The 21,868-nt window shown below is 40.4% G+C and overlaps 1 protein-coding gene across 3 annotated transcripts; it reads right to left on the bottom strand.

The window, feature by feature from the left end:
* Nucleotides 1-3,870: 3,870 nt before the first annotated feature.
* LOC121024614 (P antigen family member 3-like) lies at nt 3,871-10,081 on the bottom strand. 3 transcript variants are annotated; one of them, XM_040466820.1, is made up of 5 exons: nt 9,959-10,081; nt 8,765-8,856; nt 7,798-7,906; nt 5,621-5,771; nt 3,871-3,982 (listed from the first exon to the last, which is right to left on the bottom strand). In XM_040466820.1, exons 2-5 carry the CDS (start codon nt 8,846-8,848, stop codon nt 3,979-3,981), a joined length of 348 nt encoding a protein of 115 aa, XP_040322754.1. In that variant the 5' UTR covers nt 8,849-8,856; nt 9,959-10,081; the 3' UTR covers nt 3,871-3,978. The 3 variants fall into 3 exon arrangements, with proteins under 3 accessions (XP_040322754.1, XP_040322755.1, XP_040322756.1); XM_040466821.1 differs by lacking the exon at nt 9,959-10,081 and adding an exon at nt 9,651-9,896; XM_040466822.1 differs by lacking the exon at nt 9,959-10,081 and adding an exon at nt 8,969-9,549.
* Between the last annotated feature and the right edge of the window lie 11,787 nt (nt 10,082-21,868).

Consider the following 21,868-nt stretch of genomic DNA (forward strand, 5'->3'; position numbering starts at 1 on the left):
CCAATTTGAATGGGATCGAACCCACGAGCTGTGAGATCCTGACCTGAGCCGAAGTTGGACACTTAACCTACTGAGACACCCAGTACCCCTATACTACATCTTTATCCATTCATCATCAGTTGATGGACACTTGGGCTGTTGCCATTGCTTGGGTATTGCAAATAATGCTGCTATACACATCGGGGTGCATGTATCCCTTTGAATTGGTATTTTTGTATTCTTTCGGTAAATACCTAGTAGTACAATTGCTGGACAATAGGGTAGTTCTACTTTTCACTTTTTGAGGGGCCTCTGCAGTGTTCTCCAGAGTAGCTACACCAGTTTGCATTCCTACCAAGGGTGTAAGAGGGTTTCCCTTTCTCCACATCCTTGCCAACACCTGTTGCTTCTTCTGCAGCAGTAGACATGATACTCTTGTTTAAACCCCACCCCCCCAAGCGACTTCACCAAAAGATTTCTACAACTGATACATGAATTTAATAAAGTCACAGGATGCAAAAATCAACATATAGAAATCTGTTGCATTTCTATGCAGCAATAGGGAAGCAGCAGAATGGGAAATTAAGGAATCAATCCCATTTACAATTGCACTAAAAACAATCAGATACCTAGGAATAAATCTAACCAGAGAGGTGAAATCCTTGTAGCACTCTGAAGACTAAAACACTGATGAAAGACATTGAAGATGACACAAAGAAATGGAAAGACATTCCATGCTCGTGGATTGGAAGAACAAATATTGATAAACTGTCAAAACTATGCAAAGTGATCTACACATTTAATGCAATCCTTATCAACATACTGCCAGCATTTGTCACAGACCTAAAACTGGTAGGGAGCCACAAAAGACCCAGAATAGCCAAAGCAACCTTGAAAAAGCAAAGCAAACCTGGAGGCATCACTATTTGGGACATAAAATTGCATTACAAAGCTGTAGTGATCAAAACAGTATGGTACTGCCACCAAAATAGACACATAGATCAATGGAACGGAATAAAATACCTACGAATATATGGTCACAAAGGAACCCACAAATATATGGTCAATTCATTTTCGATAAGGCAGGAAAGAATATCCACGAGGAAAAAGACAGGCTCCTTAACAAATGGTTAGGAAAGCTGGACAACAGCATGCAGAAGAATGAAACTGGACCAGTTTCTTACACCATACACAAAAATGAAATACAAACAGAGAGGGAGGCAAACCATAGGGACTCTTAAATACAGAGAATAAACAGGGTTGCTGGAGGGGTTGGTGGGTGGGAGGATGGGTTAAATGGGTGATGGGCATTAAGGAGGGCACTTCTCAGGATGAGCACTGGCTGTCACATGGGGGAGATGAATCACTGGGTTCTACTCCTGAAGCCAAGACTATACTGTATGTTATCTAGCTTGTATTTAAATAAATTTAAAAAAAATTAATTCAAAATGTATCAAAGGCCTAAATGTGAGACCCAAAACCATCAACATCCTAGAGGAGAACACAGGCAGTAACCTCTTTGACATCTGCTGTAGCAACTTCTTTCTAGATTATGTCTCCTGAGGCAAGGGAAACAAAAGCAAAAATAAACCACTGGGACTTCATCAAAATAAACACCTTCTGCACAGGGAAGGAAACCATTAACAAAACTAAAAGGCAACCTACAGAATGGGAGAAGATATTTGCAAATTACATTTCTGATAATGGGTTAGTATCCAAAATATAGAAAGAATTTATAAAACTCAACACCCAAAAAAACATATAACCCAATTTAAAACATGGGCAGAAGGCATGAATAGACACTTTTGTAAAGAAGACCTCCAAATTGCCAACAGACACACGAAAAGACGCTCAACATCACTCGTCAAATACAAGTCTATACAAATACAAAATACAAAACTATAATGAGATATCACCTCACACCTGTAAGAGTGGCTAATATCCCTGCCATTAAATAACTTTTGAAGAAAGAAGTTTTGCAGGAGATCTGTGGTTTTTTTGCCATGGGGCCTGTGACATCATTCTTTGACTTTGGATAAACTGTTCCAAATAGCTTTGGTGTTGTAGTTATTATATTACAGCACAGTAAAATAAGTATGCTCTTATTTTAAAATTTTAAATGGTTTTTTTTGTATCAATGAAATCATCTGGAAAACCATGTGAAGTCTGTGTGCCACATTTTGTGAAACCTGTCCTTCAAAAGGACAAAGCCCTTCATGTCAAACATTATAAAATTACTATAAATTTTTATGAAAACGTCAGATTGCCAGTATCGTCATCATGTACACCATCAGTTTTCCTGACCAACATTTCCAGATGTATTTACTTTGAGGATGACCAAGGGCTTCTTAGAACTGAATCCCAAAATCTACTGCTTATTAGAGTCAAAAGTAAGTTGTGGGTACACTCTGACACACCTTTTTGTGAAGATTAAATGAAGTTATACATGTATGGAGCCTAGGAGAAAGAAGACACTGACATATAGTATACATGCTATCAATAGAGGAGTTTTTATAGTAACTCATTCTTTAAAAACTCAATAAATGGATCTATTGTCCTAAGTGCACACAATCAGTGGATGGCCAGCTATTCACAATTATAGAGCACAGATCAAAATTATCTAGTTAACAGAGCCATGACTTTTAACTTTCTGGGAATAGAAGATTAATAACAGCGTAGAAACTGGAGGAGGTAGCTTTCGGAGTGATGGCATCATTAGAGACATCTTGCAGGGAAGATGGGCACCTCACCAAATTTGAAATGATGTGGATCTGGAGGTTCCCGCCATTTAGGTAGGGTCCAATTTCCAAGAAAGATGCAATCCAGAGACAGCTGAACATGGGAAACTCTAGTCCAACATTACTCACAGCCTTTCAGGGTCTTCAGATCCAGAGGATAGAAAAAGAGGTCTTACATACCAATAAATTTTATGAAGCCAGTATATCCTTGATACTAAAATCCAAGAGTGTATACGAAATAAAAGTAGATGCTAATGTCACTCATGAAGATATTAATACAAATTCTAACCTAATTAATATGATGTAGGTTATTCAGAAAGATCATAGATCATGAACATTCCCTCCCAGTAGCGTATGGTTGATTTAAACATAGGAAAATATTAGGGTGCCTAAGTGGTTCAGTCGGTTAAGCGCCAGACTTCAACTCAGGTCATGATCTCACGGTTTGTGGGTTTGAACTCCACGTCAGACTCTGTGCTGACAGCTCAGAGCCTGGAGCCTGCTTCAGATTCTGTGTCTCACTGTGTCCCTGCAACTTCTCGGCTGACGCTCTCTCTCTCTCAAAACTAAATAAACATTAAAAAAAATTAAACATAGGAAAATATGTATGAAACTCATTACGTTAACAGATTCATGGAAGGAAACTGCTACAATCATCTCAATAAACGTTCTACAAGTGTTTGATGAAAGTCAACATATATTCAATAGAAATATTGTTAGGAAACTAACCTAAGAATGGAACTTCTTTTATGTCACAGTAAATATAGTCAAATGCTAAAAATTTTCTAATTCCTACCAGAAGTAAGACAAGGATGTCCATTATTTACCAATACTTTCCAACACTGTACTGGGTGGGTCTGTCCAATATTGTGAAATAAGAAAGCAAAGAGGGGGGATAATGTTTAAAACAGCAGGAACAAACCGTTAGTATTCAAAGATGATAGAATTGTGTACGTTGAAGCTCATAATGGATGTTGACATACACCTCTGGCATTAAATCCTATGTAGCAAGGCTTCTGGAGAGAGTATCGATGTACAGATATATCTGCACTTACCAGCTCAATCAGAATATAAAATTTCAAAAAATGACACAATTTTCAATAGCATCTAATACTTAGAGTAAGTTTAACAAAGGTTTGAAAGAGTCTTTGGAGAAAGTTGTAAGATTTTATTGAGGGATTTTTAACAGTGAAGTGTCCTTCCTACATGAGAGCAGTTTGCATGGTTTCAGCTTCTTCTTGCTTACACTTTCGGTTGTCCTTCACCTGTAAGACAGACACAGAGTTGGAAACATTACTCAGCAGAATTTATTTACATTAAATTAATGATATACAGAGGACACTATAGTTTTTATTTTATAAGATAGAATTCCAAGCATATGCTTTACCAACATTTTTGGAACACACCACACTTTCTACAGGTACAAGAAAAGAAAAAAACACTTCAGGTTCAGAACAGATAAAATGAAATGAACCTATTGAAAGGTAGTTTCATTTTTTTATCTTTATGTTTAGATTCAAGTTAGTTAACATCTAGTGTCATACTGGTTTCAGGAGTAGAATTTAGGGATTCATCGCTTACATGTAACACCCATGCACTCTCCCTACTTGATGTGCCACAGAAACTAGAAACTAGACTATCTCTTGCCATTTTATCACTCAGTCATTTGAGCCTTCATTGGGGAAAGGTTTCAAAAGGCACGTGTTTCGTAAGAGCCACAATAATTTAGAGTCTGACAAAATTTAAGAACAGGTATCCAGGTCTCCATAGAGAAAAACCAACATCAAGCAGTGTGTCTTCTTGTTCTCAGTAGCAATGAAATCTCAACTCAGATGTTAAAATTTGACCAAAGATTTTATCTGATGACAAATAAATCATACAAAATGGGAGATTTTTGTATTCCATGTATATTATCCAATAGAACCACAGAATACAAAAATCAGCAATAAAAACTGACTGCAATATATCTGGTTTGAAATCACTAAATATATGAGCCAAGATGCATTCAGAAGTGAAGGGATTCTCCCAGAATCACACAACTTATGTTAGAGCTAGTATTAGAACCTACTTCAGTGCCTCAGCATATTTCATACAAACTGGTATTTACTCCAAATGCATTTTGTGGTTTTTAAAAGAGGAAATTATAGAAGATTCTGAATTTGGGGCGCCTGGGTGGCGCAGTCGGTCAAGCGTCCTACTTCAGCCAGGTCACGATCTCGCGGTCCGGGAGTTCGAGCCCCGCGTCAGGCTCTGAGCCATGTCAGGCTCTGGGCTGATGGCTCAGAGCCTGGAGCCTGTTTCCGATTCTGTGTCTCCCTCTCTCTCTGCCCCTCCCCCGTTCATGCTCTGTCTCTCTCTGTCCCAAAAATAAATAAACGTTGAAAAAAAAATTAAAAAAAAAAAAAAAAGATTCTGAATTTAAGTAGCCATCGGTTAAAGTATTTACAGTGTATTTTATTTATTTTTTAAAGTTTATTTCCTTATTTTGAGAGAGTGAGAGAGAGAGACAGCACAAATGGGAGAGGGACAGAGAGAGAGGAAGAGAGAGAGTCCCAAGCAGGCTCCATGCTGTCCGCACAGAGCCCAACATGGGGCTCAATCTCACAAACTGCGAGTCCATGACCTGAGCCAAATCAAGAGTCAGATGCTTAACTGACTGAGCCACCCAGGCGCCCCAGTATTTACACTTTATAAAAAAGGAAATGGTTTCATTTTTTTATTATTTAAGAAGGCTCTGACCCAATTTAAGTCTACATCTGATAGGGTATAAGTCAGGCAGTCAGGAAATTAGGGTCTGAACTACTTATGAAAGTTACCTTTATGTGTAAACTCTGTCATTAAAGTATCAATAAAGTCATATCTACATAAGTAAAGATATAATATTCAGGAAAATATCTGCATACTTTGCATTCTCAATGGATAACATATCTGCTTCAGGCATCTTCACGGGCTCCAGTGTTGGGACATCTGCCCCCTTCACATCACTGTCATCTTCACTTTTGCCCCCAGTCTTTGGCACAGGCAGTTCCTGGATACCAGATTCCAGGTCAGGGCCTTACCAAAAAAAAAAAAAAAAAAAGATAATCAATTTAAGGAGTAAACATAAAATATAAAGAAAGAAGTGATAATATGTATTCTTGCCATTATATGAAATACAAGCCTGTAGACTTAGGGTAACAAAAAAAGCGATGGAAAGATGGACTTCCCATCTTTGTTTTTCTGTAATATGAAACCTTACTTCAAATAACAATCTAAAGAGAAACCACACTAAATCTACATTTGCATTATATTACCACAGTGTACTAAGAATAGAGAGCATCAGCTAAGAAATCTTAAATGTACACCATGCACAGGATTTTTTTTTAAGTTTATTTATTTATTTAGAGAGAGAATGATCAGGGGAGGGGCACACAGAGGGAGATAGAATAGTATCACAAACAGGCTCTGCACTCCTAGTGCACAGCTGGATGCGGGGCTCAAGGTCACGAACCCCGATATCATGACCTGAGGCAAAATCTAGAGTGTGACACCTGACTGAGTGAACCACCCAGGCACCCTGCACCATGGATAGGATTTTAATGAAAATTAAAATTTAATTTCCTGAACAATTAGCTGAGTGCATTTGTGGGCCTATGACAAATCCTACACAAGTGACATACATCTCCTATTGGAGCAACCTGAAAGCTATTTTGTGAAATTTAACTAGTTAGATTTAGGGGCAAAGTCTCTCTCTATAACTTATGATAAATGAATCATGCAGAGAACCAAGTATCAAAAATAACAGCAAAATATTAGTGACTTATAGTCAAACTTTTGTCTTACAGTGAGAATAAAGGGAGCAGGGTGGAAAGAAATTAATGGACTTTGTCATAAGTCCTATTGTAGAAACCTCTTACCAGCGAATTCCTAAAATAATCCATGGCCTGAATGATGTCAATAATTCCATACAAGTATCTGATGAAAATACTTTCTTTGGAAGCTGGTAATTTCCGTTTCATGATCATTTTAAGATACTTTTGATTTTCCTAATCATAAGTTGTTAAACACCTCCTAAAGCCACTTAAAAATCACACTAATATAGTTTACCTATATGCCAGTCTCCCAAATTATACAGCGTTTCCCAAATGTACCATATCAAATGATTAAGCAAAGGAAATGGTGGCTCTCATTCCTTGAGCCTTTTTCTGGAGTCTATCTCTTGCTCCACTGAACTTCATTTATTCCTGTGCATGTACTACGCTATTTTACAGTACAGACACATTTGAGTATTAAGCATTTTATACAAAAGCATTCACATTTTGGTATAACAACACAGATGGTAGGAAGTACAAAAACCGTGTAATGAAATATGAGTTATGTCTCCATGTGTCAAGCAGTCTTTGGCAAGCCACAATCCCTGAACCTTAGTTTTCTTATTTATAAAATGAGGCTACCATCCCTATGCAAATCTTCTTTATTCCTGATGTTATAAGATATGCTGTCTCGGCACTCTGCACACACTATTAAAACCAGCTTACACTTTTGATGCAGGGAAGGGAAAGGCCACGCAAAAATGTTCTAAGAACAAATTCAACTAGTGAAAAAATGTATACTTTTGTAGTAAACAGTTTCCTCTGATTAAGAACAGACTGCATGTTCAAGCAGATTAAATCTTGAAGGGGCGCCTGGGTGGCGCAGTCGGTTAAGCGTCTGACTTCAGCCAGGTCACGATCTCGCGGTCCGTGAGTTCGAGCCCCGCGTCGGGCTCTGGGCTGATGGCTCAGAGCCTGGAGCCTGTTTCCGATTCTGTGTCTCCCTCTCTCTCTGCCGCTCCCCCATTCATGCTCTGTCTCTCTCTGTCCCAAAAATAAATAAACATTGAAAAAAAAAAATTAAAAAAAAAAAAAAAGTAAATCTTGAAGAAAAAGGGGAAATTCGTTAGAGTGAATACAGCTGAAAACTCTATTCACATTTTGAAACAATTTTCAGGAAATGGCTGAGATTCTCTTCTAAGGTTTTGTTTTGTCCTGTTACGTCATAATGCGTGATGCAAAAATATACCCTGTGCCCCCATAAGCATTCTTTTTCCCTTTCCTTTCACCTTCCTCCAGAGGTGCTTCTTCAACTGCTTTCTCTCGCTCCGGCATAATATCTTGACACTCAGTGGGTGCCTCCTTTTGTTGAGGTTGCTCATCACTGGGCTGCTGGGCCTAGGGTGTGCGTGTGTGTGTAAACAAAAAGTTGCATTAATGCATGCCAATAATATAAACCTATGTTACGCATTTTATGTCAAATAATAAATAAGCATAAAAACACATAAAATATAATTCTGTATTGTATTCCTAAAAGTTATATGGCCATTTATATACACATACATATAATGGAATATTAGTCATCAAAAGGTATTAAAATCTTGCCATTTGCAACAATGTGGATGGGGCTAGAATGTATTATGCTAAGTGAAAGAAGTCAATCAGAGGAAAGCAAGTACCCTATGATTTCACTCATATGTGGAATTTAATAATAAAACAGGAACATATGGGAAGGGAAGTAAAAATAAAGGAGAGGGGGAAACAAATCACAAGAGACTCTTAAGGATAGAGAACAAAGTGAGGCTTGATGGAGGTAGGTGGGTGGAGGATGGCACAGATGGGTGACAGGTGATAAGGAGGGCACTTGTGATGACCGCTGGGTGTTGTACGTAAGTGATGAATCACTGAAGTCTACTCCTGAAGCCAATATTGCACTGTACGCTAAGTAAAATTTAAATTAAAAAAGAGTTACTCTTCCCACAGAGTGGCTACCCAGAAGAGGTACCCACAAGCATTTTGGAGGCTATTTTAAACTATGCTGGGATGGATACGTACAACTCGTTGTTAGTAAGCATGACAAAGGAGTCATAGGGTATATTTACCCAGGGAACACAAGTATGGAATCCTTCTGCTTCAATGTTTTCTGCCCCTTCCCAGCAAAGAAACTTTTATCACTGTATCTGTACGTTTGTAGTACAACAACATTTTCAGAGAAATAAACTGATGGTATAGAACATCAATTGCTGAAGTACTCATAGCCACAGGTGCAGCTGGCTGGTTAGCCTTGCCATCATCCTTTCTTTGTTTAGATTTAGACCTTGTTCTCACACGCCCACTCATTTTTCACCCTGAAAGTAGAATATCAGTATTTGGAAAATGTATTCTAAAGGCTAGGTACACCACCTCCAAGGCATAACATTTTAATTTTTTTTTTACTTTGAAAATACTTTCAAAATCAACCTTGCGTAAGGATAGTGTACATGCTGTGGTCACACCAAATAAACGGCTGCAAGATCATTCACATCGGCCAAACTGGCAGTCAAATCACCTTAAGGACAGGAGAAAACGCGAGGCTTACTTTCACAGCTAGATTCCCCATCATAAAGGCATGTGAGAAAACAATGCTGGATATTTAAACCTGAGTCGCCATTGTTTTCACATTCCCAGTTACTGGGCCCATTTTACCCTCTTAAATAAGGTTTCCTTGGAACACAGAGAAGTCTTAATCGTTTGCGTACTGCCTATGGCTGTCTTCCCACTACAAGGGCCCAAGGTGTCCAGTTTCGATATTGACCAGTGAGCCGGCTCCTCCCTTGACACCCTGCACAGTGCGATAGAAATCTCCGGGACGCAGCTCCAACCCCACACCGTTCCCCGTTTCCAGCCCCACACACCGTTTTTTGTTTTTTGTTTTAAGTAGACTTCACGGCCATCCTGGAGCCCAGGTGGGGCTCGAACTCACCACCCTGAGATCTAGACCTGACCTGAGATCCAGCGTCAGCCAGCCACTTTGCCTACTGACCGCACCCCCTCCCCCACCCCCACCCCCACCCCCCCCCCGCCCCCGCCCACAGGCGCCCCTTCCAGACCTGTTCTGTACCGCCTGGCCCGCCTCCCACCCAGGGTCCCACTGAGGACTCACTCTGGCTTCAGTGCTCCGCCGGCAGTTCCAGGTGCTTGCAGGACTCAGATACCTCAAAGAACGCCCCCAAGACCCACCCTGTCTTCATCTCCCCCGTCCTCGGCCGCCAGCTGTCCTCACTTGTCCCCGTCCCACCACCACGAGGACGAGGGCCATGGCGGCCGCGACGCCTGTGAGGAGAACGCTAACTCCTAGCAACTTCCTCCTCCGAGGCCACAGATCTACCGTCCCGACCCGCCCGAGGCCCACTGGCACTCTCCTCAGTCACTCACACTTAAAGGCCTGGAAGGACTGATTTGTGGACCTACCGGTTGAGGGCAGGCAGCCAGAAAGATCACGACACCGTCCACACCACCGCTTCTTCCTCGGCTCTGCTCACAGGACGCGTGGGCAGCAGGGCGCATGCTCAGCAACGGTCCTTCTTAACAATGGGCATGCGCAGGAAAGGCCTGGTACAACGTGTGTGCGTACTGACGTGGATATGTGCGTACTGACTGGGTGTAGGCAATGTTGGTGGACTTCTTCCCACGCCTGCAGCCAAGGCGTGGGAAGGCAGTGTCCGCAGAGTTCCCGACATGGTGCTTGAAGAGTGGCCTTTTTCCTCCTGCCCGAGCTCTCTTTTGCAACCAGATACTTTGGGGCCAGACAGTTACAAGTCACCGTTAGTGCTGAATGTTTCTCAGAAAGATATCTGTAACAAAAATAGATACTAAGTACTTTAATACTATTTTTATACATGCTTTGATCAATCATTCCCTTCCATGCTTCTGGATTTGCTGTCATACTTGAGTGAATTTGCTCTCCTCTGTATAATAAATACATTAACAACTGTTTTCTTTACTTTTTTGCTTGTGTTACTGCACATTGAAACCTGTGGTTTGGTAACTGATTTCTCTAAGTACCTGTGGTCCTTCAATCAGTGCACATTTCAGAAGTTTCTATCGATATTGGTCCTGGGGTTTAAGCTCAGTCCACTGGTTCATTACATTCAGTAATGGTGACTATGCTCGACTTGATAAGTAAAGCTGACTTTACTGGATAACTCTGTCAGGGAAAACACTACCTGGACAGGGTCTTAGCAGAGTCTTCGAGGTGGCCGGACAGGAGAGATACGTACTCAAATTGTGAAGTCGGAGTGGAACAATTCTTTCAACGTTGGGGGAGGTTGTGATGAAGACTGAGTAAAAATAGGGCTAAAATGGTGTAGGTTTGGTGGACACAGCAAGGCAAGAATATTAAGTCGAAAGTTTCAAATTCCTTATGGTTGAAAAATGTCATTTGGCACTTTTTACTGAAGAGTTGATGGATCTTTCAGTTAGTTCCTGGAAGGGACAGTAATGTTATTTTCACCTTTTGTCTTCCTAGGCAAGAGATGATTTTGATAGCAAAGTTATGTTGATAAAGCCCATAGAATAATAAACTCTCGTTATGTACATAGTAGGTTGTGTGCATGATTTCCTTTATTATTTGCTTCCATATAACATGTCAGTTGAATGTTTCAGGTAGTCTATGGAAAGGAAGGAGAGGAAGAGGACATTGACCAGCAAATAGCTTTTTGTAACTAAATTAGAATGTATTTTTAAGGTGACTCATATATTCCATCCAACTGGGCTTAACTTAAAGAAATACCTTGAATTGGGAAAGGTGTGTGTGTGTGTGTGTGTGTGTGTGTGTGTGTGTGCATGCCCGCGCGCATGTGTGTGAAACAGTTTAAAACAGTTGTGGTTCTTTTTTAAGTGAGAGCAGTCATAATCCCCATTCTTTAATATATATGTATATATGTGTAATTTTTTTTTCTCAGCAGGCACTATCATTACCAAATTTTACTTTCTCACTCTCCTAATCCTTATTCCTATTGCAGTGCCCTCAGGAAGTGATTTAAAAAGAGTGAGAGACCGTGACTTCTCATTCTAACGCCTAATTAGCAGACGACAAAATTAATGTCATCCAATGCCTGGGTGGCTATGGGTCATGAGAACCTGAGTTTTGTTGATTTCTAAATTGCTCCCCTCCAACTTCAAGGCGTAGGCTCCAACCTGATGCCAATATTTAACTTCCTGTTTGCTCCTGTGGAATTTAAGCCGTGGTCAACTGAATGGATTTATAAGCCCATATTTGGACTTGGATGGAGGTAAGTTGTAAGGTAGCTTTTGTGAAATACTGGACACAGCAGAAAGTATAAAAGACATTGTAGAGAGAAGAAAAATGTCCTCTTAGGTGACTCAGGAACTGTCTGTGGCTGCTGAACAAGGAGCCACAGCTGGGACTGACAGCAGCCCCTCTTTCTAGAGAAGGGCGGCAACTTCCCATAAGACCAGAGGTTTCCTTTCATCCAACCAAGAGAATCTGAGAACAAGCTTAAATCCCTACAGGACTGAAGCTCAATGTTCACAGACTCTGGGAATGGCATTTCCCAGAGGCCCTGAAGTGCTGACATCTAAGCTTAACCTGCTTGATGCTTAATGTCACATTATTTATTCTCCACCATGTGTAATGCAAACCTCACACTTCCCTCATGAAATGGGAACACAGTCTAACAGTGTTAGACTGTTTGGCTAAGTCCCACAAAGTATGGCATTCAGCTGTACCCCAGCCCAAGCACAGCTCTGCACAGGATACCAACCATACAAGAAATCATATGTACTCTTTTCTTGTGAGTTCCCTCCCATCTGTACCAAATGACAGTTGCAGTATACAAAACAGACAATGTTATCTGAATTTTTCATTTTAATTCCAATTAGTTAATATACAGTGTTATATTAGTTTCAGGTGTACAATATCGTGATTCAACAATTTCACACATCACCCAGTGCTCAACATGAGGCGTGCACTCCTTAAACCCCTGAAGGGGGACTACAGCATGTAGTAGTCATTGGGAATTTTCTGTAAAAAGACTACTGGTTTCCATATGGTGGTTTGTAATCCATAGTGGGTCATGAGATTAATGTCTTGGTCTGGCCACAATCAGCATTTTAAAGAAATGTGATAAAATAAAACAGAAAATATCAGTGTCCTGCATATAGAATGTACCCATAGACCACACACACACACACACACACACACACACACACACACACACACACTTTATGTATGTATGTATGTATGTATGTATGTATGTATTTTTTATATATTTATTTTTCAGATTGAGAGCGACAGAGTGCAAGCAGGAGAGGGGCAGAGAGAGAGAGAGAAGGAGGGAGACACAGAATCTGAAACAGGCTCCAGGCTCTGGGTTGTCAGCACAAAGCCTGACGCGGGACCCAAACTCAGGAATGGTGAGATCATGACCTGAGCCGAAGTCAGATGCTTGACCAACTGAGTCTTCCAGGCGCCCCACACACATACATTTTAGTGCCTACTGAATTATATTTAAAAATGCATATTTTTCATGCATTGCAATAGAAAAGTTTCAAGGTCACTAGTTTAGAAGGTATTAGACCAATGCCTGGAGGCCATCTCTTCAAAATACATGAAGAAGATGGTATGGGACCTGCTCAGTGTAAGTTCATTGTCGTCAGTAGCTTTCTATACAATGCTAGAAATTGTCAGTGTAGTTTACTTTGGTTCAGCTTTGCATTAGCCACTTGACCGTAAGCAAACTCGTGGAATCCTGAGGCTATAAGAAGAAAATCTGATGAGTGGTAAGGGGTTTTGATCATTATCTCTGTCAATGCCCAATTTTCTATTGTCTTTTTCTACAGCAGCAATGTGTGTTCATGGGTGTGCTTCTGCACTTATCTGATGCTGCCTTGATCCATTGTCTTTTTGCCTTTTCCCTTTATCATGCTATCATGTGCTTCTTTAGGAATCCAGTGACAATGCCATTTATGTTGGTCAGTGTTGAGTACCAGCACCCACCCAAGACTGTCTCTGTGGTATGATTCCAGATGGAGTTCTGACTGACTGACTTCCCTTGGTTCCTACCCATTTTCTGACTCTGGTTCTCTAAATTTTCTGTGGATTCTGTGAACTACTCAATTTTTCTTCTGATAAATTTGTTTTTTGCAAAGCTAACCTTGGCTGCAACCAAGGGCCTAAACTGTTTGAGACTTTAGTACAATGTGTGAAAAGTAGGTACCTGTCATTTACAGACATGGTGGTGTGTGGCGGGAAATCTGGGTTGATTATCTGGCCTAATTGGGATTGAAAGCAATAACAATCCAGTTAGTATTTAGGGATGATAATTTTTCAGCCCCGGCGGGGGGTGGGGGGTGGGCAGTGTTTACATAGTTCATTAAATAATCATCTCGGGGCACCTGGGTAGCTCAGTTGGCTAAGTGTCGGACTTCAGCTCAGGTCATGATCTCACAGTACATGGGTTCGAGCCCTGCATGAGGCTCTGTGCTGACAGCTCAGAGCCTGGAGCCTGCTTTTGGATTGTGGGTCTCCATCTCTCTCTCTGCCCCTCCCTTGCTCACACTCTATCTCTCTCTCTCCTTCAAAAATAAATAAATATTAGAAAATAAAAATAAAAACAAATACAAATACAAATAATCATCTAATATACCTGACTCATGACAGAAAGTTTCTATTTCAAGGCAGGGAAAGAGGGACTAAGTTGTTGCTGCGGGAGAACAGTAGTAGGAAGGGTCTGAAAATTTGAAGGACTGAAGTATAAACAGTTTAATGAAAAATAACCATTGTAAATCTTTAAGCTATCAGCTCAAGATCCGTATTTCAGCTAGAGGGTTGAGGTAGTTGAACAACAAGTTGCAAGTTTGGCCCTGTAGGTTTCCTACTTACAATGATGAGTTGCATTCACAGCCTCACCAGATTTCTTTTATGTCAATGTTAAGGTAAACAGTGAATTGGCATATGGCTGTAGACAAATTTTCATTGCAAATATTACATGTGCTTATAATCCTATTCTACTATTTTCCTTTCCATCACATAACTTCTCAAGATTGGCTGTTTTTTGTGTTGATAACCAATTCTGTCTCAATACTTGGTTTTGAAAACTTCCTAACTCTCAGTAGGAGAAATCTCATTATGGTGAGGAGTAGAAAATAGCTGCAGAAAAAACAGAAACTAGTGTGATTCATAAATTGTCCATGTACTGGGAATTTTAAACTTTTTAATGTTTATTTATTGTTGAGAGACAGAGAGAGAGAGAGAGAAAGAGAGAGAGAGAGCAGGGGAGGGCCAGAGAGAGAGGGAGACACAGAATCCAAAGCATGCTCCAGGCTCTGAGCTGTCAGCACAGAGCCCAACATGGGGCTTGAACTGCAAGATCATGACCTGAGCCGAAGTCAGATGCTTAACCGACTGAGCCTCCCAGGCAGCCCTGTACTGGCAATTTCAAATGAAGGATTCTGAAAGACACCTGGACTTCAGAGATGGTGGTCAGGACAAGAGAAATTTACCTTCTACTCAAAAAAGATCTGTAATTGTGATTGGCTGTCCTTCATAATATTTCTTCCCCTGTCAATAGCTCTTTTCTTTAAGGTGCATGCTTTTGAGTTTTCTCCAATCTTTTTTAAAAATTTGTTTTTAATGTTTATTTTTTGAGAGGGAGAGAGCGAGAGAGAGACAGAGTGTGAGCATGGGAGGGGCAGAGAGAGAGGGAGACCCAGAATCCAAAGCAGGCTCCAGGCTCTGCACTGTCAGCACAGAGCCTTATGTGGGGCTTGAACCCACACAATGTGAGATCATGACCTGAGCCCCGAAGTTGGATGCCTAACTGACTGATCCACCCAGGTGTCCTTCTCCTTCAATCTTAAGAGGAACATTGACTCTCACATTTACCTGCTTGGAGGTAAAACAAAACAAAACAAAACAAAACAAAGCAAAAACAACCTATGACTTTGTTAAAGTTCTTATTTAAACCAGGTTTGTGAGTCAATGTCTCATTTCATTATCAGGGCTGTATTATTGGAGGCCTTAGATGATTGAAGCCCTTCCAACCCCAAACCCAAATGAACCTTCCTTGGCAGACTGAACAGTCCCTCTTCCCTTGTGTGATGAGGTTATTTTGCCTTGCTTGAGGATGCTGATGGGTCACCTTGCAAGGAAATCTTAGTTCTCCCCATGTCCTGACATTTCCTACTTTTTCCAAACATAAAACTATAGTGGATCCCACTCCGAGGAAGTATGGTTATAAGGTTATATCCTGTAGTAGAGTGTTATGTGAAAAAAAGAACTAGAGTTACTCACTTATTTGTATCTCATCCTTCGGGTTAATATACTTGGGAAAGGATTCTGAAGAGTCTACCAAGGAGGGAAAATATAAATTTAGATCAGGAGAATGTTATCAATATGAGTGTCTTTAAAAGAACTTCTAAATTCTATAGAGTAGGTCAGTCAGCTGAGTATATTGGACTCCTTACATCATCATAGAGATTCGAATATATCCTGTCTGGTACAAATATTTATTCTGTACTTGGTTTTTCTTTCACTGCCTGTCATCCTCCTCAACACACCATCATCTGTGATCTTACTGAATGTTATATACAATGTAATAATATCAGTATCTTGCTCGATATTAGTTCCAAGCAAGAAAATTGTTTTATAGACCACATGGAATTGGTGATCTGGTTTCACCATACACCTTTTTATCCAAAAGCAGCTGGCTGTATACAATATTGAAATAATTCACCAAAGTCCCAGTGAGAGCGTTTTACTAGCAACCAAAGATTTTCTCCATGTTGCATGGCATATAGTTATAGACCTATAGTTATTTTCTTTTGTTTAGGTTCTATTGTCCAACCTCTCTGTTCTTGCTCACCTGTGTTGCTCCTTTCTGATTCTTTGGACTATTTTCTCTTCCACCCTCCTTCCACCCCACTCCCATATGATGTGTGCTGTGCTGCTGCTGTTGGTTACCCAGTGTTCACACTAAGCCAATGATCTTGGCTTCACCCCTTTTAGATCTGTTCAGTTTTGTTGTTGAATATGCCAGCACGGGATGCATAGTTATCTAATACTATTGCAAAAGGAGAAGTGACTTAGAGAAACTCTGAGAAGCAACTGTGGCTGCATTGCCTTCCAAGTGAAATGATCAGGAGAATGTATTTGTAGGTGTCATTGGTGACACCTTGCGGATGAGAGCTTAACTGTATGCCAAGGGAGAGCTAAAGACCAACAGCAGAATATTGGAGTCCTCTGTCAAAGAGCCTCCATGGTGGCCTAGAGCTGGAAGGCTTTGCCCATGGAGACACAGAGGAGGAGTCTGGTGAGTCAGCTTGGACCAGGGGCCCTCAGGTGAGGGAAAGCAAAGGCATAAAACCTAATTCTATGTCCCCCACTGAGAAGAAAAGCTAGTAAAAACAAGATAAAAGGGGCCAGCCAAATGCCTGAGGCTGGATAATCCCCTTGCATACTTTTGGCTTCTGTAATCTTGTTTGCCTCCTGCCTCCACTAACTACCCATGTAGCACCATTGATAAGGGCCCCCTCCCCTTTATTTTTTGTCTCTCAACCCCTTACCATCCCAGCCACAAAAGGAGGCCGATGCCACGGTTTGGGGCCCAGCCTTTGGAGGTGACTCTGCTGGGCCAGCACCGGTGCACAATAAACAGTCTTTTCTGATTCCCTGAGTGTGTGTGGCTTGTCTCTTCCTGGGTGCCAAGTATTTGCTGTAACACCACAAATTTGGAGGGAAAGGCCGCCTTAGCTTCCCCATCCTTTTCCTCACCGAAGGTCAAAATAGGGGCAATTTCTTGCCAAAAAAGGAACCCCTTATCTGTCTACTCCAAAACTGGCTTTCTTCTGTAGAAGAATTGAGAAACTGGTGAGGACTGTGAAGCTTAGAGCTCTGTTGGAGTCTTCTAAGATGGTGGGAATGAGGAAGCCATGGTGTGTGTGTGCCTATACCTGAAGCCCAGGTTTCCTGGAGGAAGAAGGACTGAAGAATGTGTTACCACCTGGGGTAAGAGTATTGTGGATCACTGTTGTTGGGAAGCCAAAGCCCAGGAGGCTAATGTGTGCAAATACGCCTTACTGCTAGGGCTCATTAGCCCCCACAGAGCAAGAGTGGAAAAATCCATGCTGTGGCAGGCTTGTCAGCTTCTACAACCTTTTCCTTGGAGAGCCGCTTGAAATTGCAGAATAAATTGTCAAGAGTTTTTTTTACCCCAACATTTGACTTAGCGGAGTTGTGCCAGGGACCAGATTATGGAGAACTTATCTATAACCAGGGATCAATTTTAAAGATGTCTGTTTCATTTTAGTCTTTAAAAGCAAGTTTAATTCTTGTTTTCTTTTCTATGGATTTTATTTTAAATTATTTTTATAATAATAACAATATTCCAACATGTTTCAGTATTTGTTAGGCTCCGATGATGGCAGGGCACAACACAATGATACCTAGAGATGAAAGAACTCTTTATTACTTAAAGCTCCAAAAGAAAACAGGTTGCCACACAGGGCCACACAGGGCCACACAGGGCATTGTACCCAGGAAAAGGGTAACTTCAAGCTGGAACTGTAGAAAGCAGCTTATATATGGCAAGCAGAGTGGGGTTAGCTAAGTTTCATGGGTTTCCTGGGATTGGGTATTATAAATAATTCTGTAAGCGCAAGGAAGTAGGGAATGTCTCTGGATATTTGGCATCTGACAGTAAGTGTTGTAATTCAGGAGTGTTAGAGCCAGAGAAGGGAAGCGGTTGGACTTAATAAACTGTCCTTGAAGTGGAATTGAGAATTTTACCCATGATGTCTTAATTCGGACAAAATAGAACTTGTGAGATTTATTACAAACAGGTAGGGAAGCAATTGAAACCTTTCTTCTGCCTTGTTTCACTTTTATTTGTTTAACATTATTAATGCTTTTACATATTTTACATCTTTATTCAAAATGTCAATCTGTGGATAATTCCATGTGTAAAGGCGGTGGGTGGATCCATAAGGGATGGAAAATCAAGTGATAAGGGCCTCCATAGGGGATTTAACTGTTAATTACCATTGCCAAAGTAATGTGCCACAAGAAATGACTTGGTAAAGGAGTTGGTCTTTTTACTTTTTAGTTCATTGAAAATATATTTTGTGAAGGCAGGGTTATTCATGGCATAAAACACTTCGTATCTTGTCCAAAAAGGAAAGAAAAAAATCCCATAACCTGGTTTTAAGAAATAAAATCATTGAATTAGGTGATTTAAACAATAGGAACTTTTCACTGATGTCATATTACCAGTAGCACAAATTAGTAAGATTTTCTATATCTATCTATATCTATATTGATAGATTAGTATAGATATAGATATAAATATAGTGTAAAGTATAAATCACAGCTTTTTTTTGCCTTATGGATATCCAATTGTTGTACAGTCATTTGTTCAAAAAACAACTTTCTCCACTTAATTGCCTTTGCACCTTTGTCAAAAATCAGTTTTCCATATATAATTGGGACTCTTCTGGCCTCTATTATGTTCCTTTGATCTATCCAGCTAGTATGATGCTAGCACAGCGATGTCTTGATTATTGTAGTTTTGAAATCAGATAGGATTAGCTCTCCAACACTATCCTACTTTTCCAAAGTTGTTTTGACTATTCTAGGTCCTTTGCATGCCATATGTATTTTTGAATCAGCATGTAAATTTCTATAAAACATGTATAAGGTTTTGATGGGGATTTCACTGAATTTACAGATCAATTTGGGGATAATTGATCTCTTTAAAAGATTGGGTCTTCTGACTCAAGAACACAGTATACTGTTGCATTTTTTAGGTCTTCTTTAATTCCTGTCACCAATGTTTTGTTGTTTTCAGTGTTGTAGTGAAGACCAGAAAATATGAGCAATGACTGAAATGGACAAGAAAGATATAATCTGAGTAATGACTAGAGAAAACCTCAAACCAGGCATAGGACAGAAGTCCTGTTAGAGGCTGGCAGGTGGTACAAGCTTCCTGCAGTGGGATTCAGACATTCCTCCCCACAATGGTGAACAAAGGCATGTTATTGTTTTTGCCCTTAGCTGAGATACTTCAGATTCCAGGCCTCATTCATAGGTATTTTCTTTTGGAATGATATGAATACCATTCTCATACCTGATCCATGGAAACTAGAGCATCTTTAAGTTATATACAAATTATGTTAGGGTTTAGATGTTTATCTTTTCACTATGTAAAATGTCCCCCACAACTTTGTTCTCGTAAAGAACAATGATTATTAACATCCCAGAAATAAGAATAAATATAAAGTTTCATGTGGACTGTAATCTACTTTGTGATCTTGTCTAAGACATAAGGATTTGAATAAACCTTATGATATTTGATCCCTCATGTCAAGATGAGAGTAAAAAATGTGTTTCCTACTTGATAGCTATTTCCTCTTCTGTGACTAGGATTTCTTTGGAATGCAATGCTTTAGGTATAATCCTTTCTGTCTCTGTCTCTCTTTCTCTCTGTATCTCTCTGTCTCTCCACCTCCACATCTCTCTCTCTCTCACACTCATATAAAATAGCTTTCTTGATATTCTTCTCCCTCCTCATCCCTGTTTCTAGGCTCGCTATCTTTTTTTTAATTTTTAAAAAGTTTATTATTATTTTTGTAAGTAAAAAAATTTTTAACTTTTATTTATTTTTGAGAGAGAGAGAGAGAGAGAGAGAGAGAGAGAGAGGCAGTGTGTGAGTGAGGGAGGGGCAGAGAGGAGGGAGACAGAGAATCCAAAGCAGGCTCCAGGCTCTGAGATATCAGCACAGAGCCCGATGTGGGACTTGAACTCACAAAGTATGAGATCATGACCTGAGCTGAAGTCAGACACTCAGCCAACTGAGCCACCCAGGTGCCCCTTATTATTATTTTTTTTGAGAGATACAGAGTGCAAGTGGGGGAGTCAGAGAGAGAGGAAGCCACAGAATTCGAAGCAGGCTCCAAGCTGTCAGCACAGAGCCCAACAAGAGGCACGAACCCACAAACCTTGAAACCATGAACTGAGCCAAAGTTGGACACTTAACCGACTGAGCCACCCAGGTACCCCCCTTTTATTTAATTAAAGAAGTTCAGCTTTTTTTTAATTTAAATTTTAGTTAGTTTATTACAGCAAATACTCTGCATCCAGGAAGGGACAAGTGACACGCACTCGGGGAATCAAAAAAGACTCTTTATTTTGCACCAGTGCTGGCCCAGCAGAGTCACCTCCAAAGGCTGGGCATCTGGCTCAAGTTTTGCTGGTCTTTTATACATATGGGCTTCCAGGATGGGTGGAGCTAGTACAGTCAAGCTTCTGGATCCTGGCTGCAGGCTGATACAAGAGGCAAGCAAGATTGCAGAAGCCAAAATCATGCAAGGGCAGTATCTGGCCTTGGACATCTGGCTGCCCCTTGCTTTTTTTTTTTTTTTTTTTTTTACCAGCTTTCTTTCTCAAGTTAACATACAGTGCAATATTGGTTTCAAGAGTAGAATTTAGTGATTGACAACTTATATACAACAACCATTGCTCATCACACCAAGTGCTCTCCTTAATACCCATCACCCGTCTAGCCCATCTCCCACCCACTCCCTCCATCAACCCTCAGTTTTTTCTCTATCATTAAGAGTCTCTAGTGGTTTGTTTTCCTCTCTCTTCTTCCCCCACTGCCCATATGTTCATCTGTTTTGTTTCCTAAATTCCACATATGAGTGAAATCGTATGGTATTTGTCTTTCTCTGACTGACTTATTTCATGTAGCATAATACATTCTAGCTCCAGCCATTGTCATTGAAAATGGCAAGATTTAATTCTTTTTGGTGGCTAAGTAATATTCCACTGTCTGTATGCATATATACATACATATATATGTGTATATATATGTGGTGTATATATATACCACATCTTCTTTATCCCTTCATCAGTCAATGGACATTTGAGCTCTTTCCATAATTTGGCTGTTGTTGATAATGCTGCTATTAAGGTGCATGTACCCCTTCAAATCTGTACCTTTGGGTAAGTATCTAATAGTGAAATTGCTGGGTCATAGGGTAATTCTATTTTTAACTTTTTGAGGAGCCTCCTAGGCTTAGTGTCTTCCCTTCACTGTGGCTCCTGCTCTCTGTCTTCAGCTCTCACAACTAGCTTGGCTGTCACCAACCACATACCACAGCTTCTCCACTTTTTGTTCTGGGTGTCTGGGGTTCACAATTAGTCCAGGTCCAAACTGAGCTTTCTGCTAGACTTAGACTTAGACTTAAAGTGGCCTTTTACTTTCATTCAGGGAAGCCTGACTAAAGCCTTGGTTTCATGATGAATGAAGTCTTGGTGTCACAAGGCACAGCACAGCTATAGACTCTCCATGTTACAAGGAT

The sequence above is a fragment of the Herpailurus yagouaroundi genome, unplaced genomic scaffold (assembly GCF_014898765.1).
Source record: "Herpailurus yagouaroundi ecotype Mexico unplaced genomic scaffold, PumYag 66390, whole genome shotgun sequence".
Classification (NCBI taxonomy): Eukaryota; Metazoa; Chordata; class Mammalia; order Carnivora; family Felidae; genus Herpailurus; species Herpailurus yagouaroundi.